The 10,006-nt window shown below is 40.6% G+C and overlaps 1 protein-coding gene across 1 annotated transcript; it reads left to right on the forward strand.

Moving 5' to 3' along the window:
• The first annotated feature begins 1,207 nt into the window (after nt 1–1,207).
• Nucleotides 1,208–5,389, forward strand: KLF2 (KLF transcription factor 2). Its single transcript, XM_077475479.1, has 3 exons — nt 1,208–1,586; nt 2,993–3,887; nt 4,159–5,389. The coding sequence occupies exons 1-3, from the start codon at nt 1,533–1,535 to the stop codon at nt 4,332–4,334; spliced, it is 1,125 nt and encodes a 374-aa protein (XP_077331605.1). The 5' UTR covers nt 1,208–1,532; the 3' UTR covers nt 4,335–5,389.
• The last annotated feature ends 4,617 nt before the right edge of the window (nt 5,390–10,006 follow it).

The following is a 10,006-nucleotide window of genomic DNA, read 5'->3' on the forward strand; positions in this document are numbered from 1 at the left end:
CATTCCAGTGCATTTTCAATGCATTTTACAGCGTTCAAGTGTTATTTTTTTGTGTTTCCGGATGCATTCCAGATGCTTTTTTTTTTTCCTCTTTACTGGGGTCCGGTACTTTTTTGATGCATTCAAGTGTGTTTTTTATGCGTTTTGCCACATTCCAGTGCAGGAAAAATGCAGCATCTTCTTTTATTTTCTGGGGCTGACCGCACTGGTGTAAACTATGCCATTGGAAACCATATCACCTACTTTCCCATGCGTTTTTGATCCCGAAAAAAGCTGGTGTGAACTGGCCTGGTGTTCTGACACAAAGTGTCCGCCTATTGCAGGGATCTGCAATTAGCGGACCTCCAGCTGTTGCAGAACTACAAGTCCCGTGAGGCATAGCAAGACTCTGACAGCCACAAGCATGACACCCAGAGGCGTGATGGGACTTGTAGTTTTGCAACAGCTGGAGGTCCGCTAATTGCATATCCCTGGCCTATCGGATAGTGTCTGGGGCGTACTGCGCGTAAAGTACGGGGGACAAGGAGAAGCCGAACATCTCCTAAGAAGGTTGAAGCCCCACCATCCAAGTGGACATAGGGTTGCAGATAGTAAGAAGGCCTCTCCCCACGCTTCGCTCGCCACGCTTTGGGCATGGCCTCGCTTCGCTCGCCACGCTTCGAGCACGGCCTCCATTCGCTCGGCTTTTATATTCTCTATGTCCACTTGGATGGTGGGGCTTGAACCTGGACACAGTGCGCAGGCGCTGTTCTTGTTTTGATGTTCGCCTTCTGGGCGGACACTATGTGACGGGGGTCAGTATCTAATAGGACACCGGCACCCAACAATCCTGCCACGAAGGTGCTGCTCCAGGCACTTCCTGGTCTCAGAAATCCTCAAATGACTTTGTAGATGTGATTTCAGTCATGTCCTTTAAGAAAAGCGGAATGCAGAAAACCTCTCTCCTGTCACTGCTACAATACATGTAAAAAAAAATCAAAAAACGTGCAGCTGCTGTCAGAGACTTCGTTTCTCCTTTCGAATTCACGGTGAAAAAAAAAAAAAAAAAAAAACTTGAGAAAGGCGGGCTCGTGAGCCTGGGGCTCCCTCCTACGTCACTCGTACGTCAGGCGGCAATGTGTTGGCCTGTGTTTCCTTCGGTTACCAGGAGACGGTCCTGCGAGGGGCGTGGCCAAGTCGTTAAAGGGCTCCCCGAGCTGTTCCTCCAGTCGCAGACTGCTGTGCACTGAAAAGGGTTTATATAGTGCTGCTAAATTTAGGCTCCGCAGAGCGGTCAGCCTCCTTATCCTGAACGTGTTTCCTCCTCTCTTCGCAATTGGTTTGGTGCTTGCCCCCCGTGCCTTTATTTATAATGTAGGCCCCCTCTCAGCGGCATGACAACTTCTTCTTATTCCTATTGCACACAGCTCCATGCGCGCACACCGCTCTCCACCAACCTTTATGGAGATAGACTTTAGCTTCGTTTAGCTGCACTTTACCGGACAACTTGTCCTTCTGTTACCGCCAATCCCACCCGCTGGAAGGAAGCAGACATGGCTCTAGCCGACACTATCCTACCTTCTTTCTCTACGTTCTCCAACCAAGATGTAAGTATCGCTTCTCATTGCACATCATTCTATACTACATCCCCATATATAGCTGAGTGCATTATTTTTATATATATATATATATATATATATATATATATATATATATATATATATATATATATGTGTGTGTATGTATGTATTTATTTTTTTAAATAACGCACTCAGCTATATATGGGGATATGTATGCAATGCTTAAAGATGTGTATATAGAAATATATGTGCAAACGTTTTATATATATATAAATTATTTTTTAATGTGCACAAACCATGACTATTTTTGTATGTGAGCACTATTCTCTGTGGCTCTGTATGTATTTTTTATATATATATTTTTTTTTCTCCAACAATTGGAGATGCAATCTCAGTTTAAGTTAAATTCCTTTACTTCAATCTTCATGCATATAAGTTACAAGCAAGTGCACAGTTTCAGGCAGCACATGTTTTTCATCCTATGTATGTGTGTATATATGTGTATGTATGTGTGTGTATATATGTGTATATATGTGTGTGTGTATATATATATATATATATATATATATATATATATATATATATATATATATATATATATATATATATATATATATATATATAAAATATTTCTATTTTTGGGGGAGGGGAGGAGAGAAAATTCTATGTTTTGAAACCTAGGCATAGGTTAACCTATGTGGTCACAAAAAAAAGTAAAAAACCCAAGCTTCCCACCAGGTAGCAGACACTGAACAAGATGTTCGTTCTGAATGGAGTCCTCTCTGTTGTATCAGCTGATCTCCCAGCATAGTAAATCTTAAACCAGTCTTTCTCAAGGGTAACCCTCGAATGCCCTTTCTGAAAAACAATAAGGAGAAGTTGGAGGCAAGGCTACACAAAAAAAAGTCTTATCTTGTAGCGTTGGGTGATCATGCCAGATGCAGATCTGTTGAGTGTTTGTGCTGGTCCTTGATAGCTGGTGCACAGGTGTGTTCATTGGTAACAGGTGGAAGGGAGAGGGGGGGGGGAGGGGGATCAGGTGTTTTATAGGTAGATCTAGGAAACCTGCAGTGGGGAATTTACTAAGAGTGGTGCAGAAATGCAGAGTAACTAACCTGCTTCTAGTGTTTAGTTTTTAATGTTAAATTGAATAATCTACAGCAAGAAGCTGATCAGTTACTATGCACAGCTGCTCCAGATTCTGTCGGCTCCCGTTTTTTTTTTTTTTTTTTAGTAAATTCCTCCAGCAAACTCTTGTGTAGAGATGGGTGTTTGATAAAATCTGTTAAACCATAAGTAAAGCTACAGGTGCGTGGGTGAAATAACTGTTTATAGTGCTGGTTGTGTGAGTGTGTGAATCCTGTGGTTGACAGTTTTATATTGCATAGTTGCGATCTTCATTCTGACTTTTTTTTTTTTTTACTATTTCTCAGAAATGGAAGGCTGCCTATGATTCCAAGACAACGCACAGCAGTTGTAATATGTCTGATGTGATGCATAACACAGACCCGTTTTGTTCTAAGAAAGACGATGAAGACTTAAATAATGTCCTGGAATTTGTTCTGTCAATGGGAGCAGACAGAAACATCCAAACGTGTGAAGACTATTCGCTGTCCTCTCCTGAATCTTGCACTTACTACCAAACAACCCCTTCTCCAGGGGGCTACAGCACCGATCACAGTCCTCCACCGTACACTTCAACAAGCCTCATGACTGAGTTGATGAGATCTGACATGGACAACTTCTGTCATCAAAACACCGTTCAGGGGAAGTTTTTTGTATCTTCAGCCTTTGACTTTTCAGACTCCATCAAAGTAGAGCCACCTATGGACTCTTATGGACCTGTTATGGGGTTGGTTCCCCAGTCGTGTTCAAAAATTAAGCAGGAAGGCAGCACTGCTTGCATGATGGCATATGATCAACCAAGATTAGCAAATTCTCCACAAATGGGTGGCATTGACACTCCACCTATGAGCCCAGATGAACTAATGCTAAACGAGTGCCAGACTCAGCTTATGTGCCATCCATCCCTGCCATACTCGCACGGATATCAGAATACAGCTGCTTTCCATCATCCATCTTCCATCCAGTATCAGAGTGCATCACAGTACAGTCTGTTTGAGGACACTTTATCTATGCAGCCATCAGCCAACCGGGGTATCCTGACTCCTCCATGCTCTCCTCTAGAAATCCTAGATGCCAAACCAAAGAGAGGGCGCCGATCATGGCCCAGAAAGAGAACGGCAACACATACATGCTCGTATGCTGGCTGTGGAAAGACTTATACCAAAAGCTCTCATCTCAAAGCACATCTCCGCACACATACTGGTAAGTTGTGTTTTTTTTGTTTTGTTTTGTTTTTTAATATGCTCATTCTGGGCCATTTGAAGGCAGGAATATGCTTAACAAATTACCTAGAAGCTGCCATCATTAAGGGGACAGCTAATGACCAGTAGATTAAAGTCTTTGTTTCTTTTAAACCTAAAACTTTGTAGAATTTAAATAGATCCATCAAGAATGCAATTTATTGATCAGTGGTTAGATTTTATGTCTGATCTCGATTATAAGATAATTAACCTTTTTTGTGTTTTCTCTCTAGGTGAGAAACCTTATCACTGCAATTGGGAAGGTTGTGGATGGAAATTTGCCAGGTCCGATGAACTGACACGCCACTTCCGCAAACACACTGGGCACCGACCTTTTCAGTGTCACCTGTGTGATCGTGCCTTCTCCCGGTCAGACCACTTGGCGCTGCACATGAAGAGGCATATGTAAAATCTTGGCAGCTGTGAATCAGTATGGGGGTGACACAACCACATAAACTTTCCATTGTGAACCTGTCGAGGTCCCACTATAGCTGGTACTGCAAGATGGGGGCAACATGCCTTCTGTAACTCTAGTGGACCTTGCAAAGAATGACTTTATTCATAGAAGAAAAACACAGGCTGGACCTAATAACTTGAACTTGTGCATTAACTGGAATGCCTCTTGGATGGGGTTGCCTAAAATATGTTGGTAGCTATATATCAGTCCTTAATGATTGTTAAACACTTTGCTTGCTTAAGAGCAGCAAAAAGTATTTTAAAGGGCATTGAAAGTATACAGTGGGATTAAAAACCCTAGCTATGTTTCATTTTGTGATGCAAACTATCTCAGTGTTTTTTTTGTTTTTTTTTTTTTGTTTTTTTTTGTTTTTTGTTTTTTCAGATTTTCTCCAGTTAAGTGCCCTTCCCAGATCCTATTACTCTAGTGTGCAACTCTATCACACCATCTGATGGTTTGTTGGTGATGCTACTTAGTCACTCTAGGGTATAAGATCTGGGTTCAGTCTTCCAGGAGAATTAAAAATATATCAAGATATTCTGTACTGTATAATGCAAAGGAACGTGCCTTATTTGTTTTTTATACATTCCATTGTCGAGGATGTGGATTTGTAACTGCCTAATATGAGACAATGTTTATAAGAAACTGCCATATTATTGACTCTCTCCTTTGACAGGATAAACATTTGAGTATCCAAAAACTTTGTTAAATATATAAACTGCATTAAGAACTTTTCTTTTCAGTTGGAATATATTTTTATATAAACAGTGTGTTTGGTCACTTTACACTATAAAACTGCAGGGCTAGAGGTCTTGCTAAAATAACCTTTTATATAATATATATTTATGTGTAATTATACAGTTCTGTAAATAGGTTTGTACAATGACCATGTACAGTGTAAATATATTGACAAATGGCATATTGCTGTGTTTTTTGTTTGTTTTTTTAAAGCAGGGAAAAGTCTTTAAATGATCTGCATTTTTTTTAATAAAAGAAATGAATGGAAATATGGTGGTTTTTCTTTTTACTATTGAAGTGTTTTGTTTATTTTATATGCACTCTTTTACATACGTGTTTGTTAGAAAGAAAAAAAACATGTGCAGTAACTTGTCAACTAATCAGTAAACCTCTTTAGCTGGAATTTTATACTTGTGATGTAGTATAGTATGCTTCTTTGTGGGTTACTGTATTGTTTGTTTTTGTTTCTTTTGTTTTTTTGTGTTTTTTGTTTGTTTTTGTTTTTTCTCCACAAAAGGCTTTCACAAAAGCCTGATGCCAGTATTCAAGTATATTCGCAGTTAAATGAAACTCTGAAACAGTTTTGTTTGGGCCAAGTTTTTGCACCATTTTTGAAAGGGATTCTTCTATGACAGCCTGAACACAGCAGTGTTTTGCCTTCTGACAGATGCCCTCTAAACTACATCTGATACTAATGAACAGGCTAGACCTAGTTTAAAACTTGGCCTGGTGTATATTCGATTTTTCTGTGAAAGTCTAATGAGCACTTTTTGCACCATGCAGTATTTCACCTATTGCCATTTTTAATACGTTTTATTCCAGCTAACAGTATGGTGAAAAAATATGTACTGTTTGACAGGATCACCAAGCATCATATCATGCTTGATGCTTACTAGAAAGCTGTACAGACCAGATGGCTTCTACCATGTTTAGAAATATGCATCAATTTGGGGAGGGAGACCTAAATTAGAATATGCAATTTTATTACAATAAGTGTCTGTTGCATAATGGCAATTTGCCATGAATTTTTTATGTTTTGCTCTTATGTACAGTAATGATCCTGGCAAACATCTGATGACACATCCAGACAGGTGCTTTCAGCAATGTCTGTCTTAATTGGATATTACATTGTAACAAATCATACTGGCATGCAATCAGATGAGCCTGCCAGCAGACTACTTGCTGAAACTACTTGCTATGAGAGTGTTGTGCTTTGGCAACCTATGAGACAAACCACAAAAGTGCCCTTTCATTTAATGTACCAGGACCAAGAATCTCAATGTCACAACATGCTTTTGAAAGCTATGAACTGTACACACTCTAAAGCCCCATACACACTATTAGGTTTTCTTCAGATCTACAAAAACTATAGAATATGAGGTCAAATCGTAAGTTTCAATTTGTATGTAATCCGGTAGGCCCTTGCACTACATGGTTTTGGTACATCTGAAGACAAAAATCTGTAGAAAATCTAATGGTGCGTATGGGGCTTTAGAGACAGTGCTGATATTGTAAAGTGGAAATGAACCCCCCGATTTAACAGCTTCCCAAAATGTTACAATAGGTGAATTTCGCTCCGTTGCTTTTGCTCTTAACTGAACTGTCAAGCTATTAAATGGCTGGTATAACTGATCTCCTGTGCTGCACTATGGCAACTGCAGAGCAAACAGAGGCCAAGATGGCAGCTTCCTTGGCTGTAAAGCAGTGGTCATCAACCCTGTCCTCAGGGCCCACTAACAGGTCAGGTTTATGTATTACCTTGGGCAGATGCAGACCAGAATACTGCAATCACTGAGCAGCAAATGATATCGCCTGTGAAGTATTTCAGTTATCTTGCAAACCTGGGAGGGTTTAGTATACGCTTGCTGTCTAAAAGCAGAATTAACCTGTGATGGAGATTGATGGGTATACATGCCACACAAATCCCTCAACCAGGGGGTCTCCAAACAATGTCCCTTCAATAGTTCAGGAACTACAATACCTATTCATGTCTGTGAATGTCAGTTTTGTAATGTCCCATGGGACGTGTAGTTCAGCAGCAGCTGGAGGGCTGTCATTTGGAGATACCTTGCTTTATACCATTTGTTGTCCAGCCATGGGTCTTGGCGTTACAGCTGCTAAATGTCACAAGCTATCGCATGGGTACTCAAACTGTGGCCCTCCAACTGTTGCAGAACTACTAGTCCCATGAGGCATTGCAAGCTGCTGACAGTTACAAGCATGCCTCCCAAAGGCAGAGGCATGATGAGACTTGTAGTTCTGCAACAGCTGGCAAGCCACAGGTTGCGCACCCATGAGCTATAGAACCCCAGCTACATTTCACAATTTTTATAGATTTTATTTTTTCCTTTCCACCCATCAAATTCCCTACGTTTTTTTTTATTTAATGAGTCATGCAACATTCCAGTTACGGAATCAATTGTTACACACTGTTTTTCATTTTCAAATCTCTTTATGCTTCTAGGTAGAAGAAAAAATCCTTTTTAGATTATGATCTTAAAAAACAAAAACAAAAAAAAACTCCGTTCAGATTTGCGAAAATTGCCTAAAAAGTCACAAATATGCCCGAGGACCGCACCAACCTTATTTCGTCACACTTTGAGATTTAAAGGTCAATAAAGCTAAAGCACCAGCTTCTTGTTACTTTTAAAATGTAACCTATAGGCCATGAGTGCCTTTTAAAGGTATCATAGGGCCATTGGTTGGATAGTACTGTGTGGAAATACAAAGCAGCTTTGCTATTAGTTCAGTAGCACTTCTATAGGTGTCTTCAGCAACATGTGTGTTTAAGAACTGGAACTGCATAATTTGACTGTTGTAAAAATAGCTCCTTTCGAGAGATGCACAGAAGCAGCACCTGCTCACTGAAATGGAAGAAAGCACCTCTCATTTCACTTTTAGCGAGTCACACGTGCTTAGCAGTGCCAAAAAAAAAAAAGCGTTGCTAGATCTATAGCAACAAAGTCATTTAGATAGTCTATAAAATTCTCATTATTTATGAATATTTTCACTTGCTCTAATGCTTGCCGGGTATATCCCCAACCAGGTTAGGACTGAATGAGGGTAATGCCTAAAAAGAGAACATGCAAGTGCTGTCCAAATGTTTCTTTTATCTTACAAGCATGATGTCCTGTTGCTTTATGATCTGGCTATATGCTAGCCGACTGGTTCAATCATCAGCAAAGGTAAAGCAAGCAAACACTGTCACTGGGTGGCTACGCTCACTTCTCCACTGCAGTATCGCAGGGAGCAGTGGTTGCCCAACAGGCTGGAATTCAAACCTGGCTGCCTTAGTTCATCTCATTACATGAGTGGTGATAGAAATCATAGTTTAGACAAGAGTAGAACACTTTTTTTTGCTTCCGAGAAGTGAGTGGAGCATTTCTGGCATGAGCAACAGGTCTTTTTTTTTTTTGTACTTACTACAAGTGTTCTTGGTCTGAAAAATGAAAACAAATGCAGCAACCACACCGAAGGACTGATAAGTCGCAATATACTACATTTTTGTGTATGGGTTTAGATCGCTTTTACGCTAGTGTATGAATAAATTACATGTCAATCAACAGTGGCCAGTTACTAAAAGCAAAAGGCCCCTATGTTGATCAAAGGCAGTCATCAATATAAAGGAAAATCTTTGAAAATTCCCTTTTGATTGCTGCCTTTTCCACATAGGACGGGTAATGAAAGTTTATTAAGCTACTGTGTGACAACATTCAGCAGCAGGTGGATTTCTGGTTTATTGCTTCTATTTACATTTTCACAATCATAGCTCCCTCTTGTGGTCTATTTGTAATGCTAACACTTTTGAAACTGTGACTTTATAGCAAAGTCAAACAGTAGTTTTTAATTGTAGCACTTTCAGATGTGAGCTGACAACCTAAACGAGAGTCAGTCGCCCGGGTTGTGTTTTCCTGGCTGATCCCCATTATTCCTCTAAGATTAGTCTTCTAAGTGGCCATGCACATATTGGTCATGGGAAAGATCATTTAATGCATGACCTCCATTTGATGTTTATGGGCAGTTTAGTAACCATACAAAAAAAGAACACATGAAAATTCCACTTCCAATACAGATATTACCACGCCTGTATTAAAAATTTGGTACTACCGCCGGTGTCACAATTGGCACCTTTCAGGGGGGAGGGGGGGTGGAGATACCTATCAAAGACAGGTATTTGCACCCACTTCCGGGCATAGACTCCCGTGGGAGTCTACGCCATTTCCTGTCCTGCCGCGCTGTCTGCTGGGACACACACACGGGTCCCAGAGACGGCGCGGACAATTCCTATTGCGCTGCGCGACTCGCACAGTAGGGAACCGGGAAGTGAAGCCGATTCGCTTCACTTCCTGATTCCCTCACCTAGAATGGTGGTGGCAGCAGCAGCAGAGAGCCGAGCGATCGATCGGCCTCGGCTGCCGGCATCGCTGGAACCCGGGACAGGTGAGTGTCCATTTATTAAAAGTCAGCAGCTGTAGTATTTATAGCTGCTGGCTTTTAATATTTTTTTTGTAGGTGGAATCCCTCTTTAACAAGGCACAATACTCAACAGGTGACACGCTGTTTGACACACCGGTAGGTGACGGATAGCAGTAGCACCAAGTAGTCTTTAACCACTTCATCTCTGGAAGATTTTACCCCCTTCATGTCCAGGCCATTTTTTGTCATTTAGTACTGCTCTATTTTAACTGGCAATTGAGCAGTCATGCAACATGGTACCTAAGCAAAATGCATATCATGTTTTTCACACAAATAGAGTTGTCTTTTGGTGGTATTTGATCACCAAACTATGGTGTATACAGTATACTGGACTTGTTCTTTTTTTTGTTATACTACTAATGGCAGTGATCAGCAACTTATAATGGGACTGTAATAGTGCGGTGGGAAAT

The sequence above is a fragment of the Lithobates pipiens genome, unplaced genomic scaffold, assembly GCF_037356315.1.
Source record: "Lithobates pipiens isolate NorthernLeopardFrog02 unplaced genomic scaffold, aLitPip1_a1.2 Scaffold_13, whole genome shotgun sequence".
Lineage (NCBI taxonomy): Eukaryota > Metazoa > Chordata > Amphibia > Anura > Ranidae > Lithobates > Lithobates pipiens.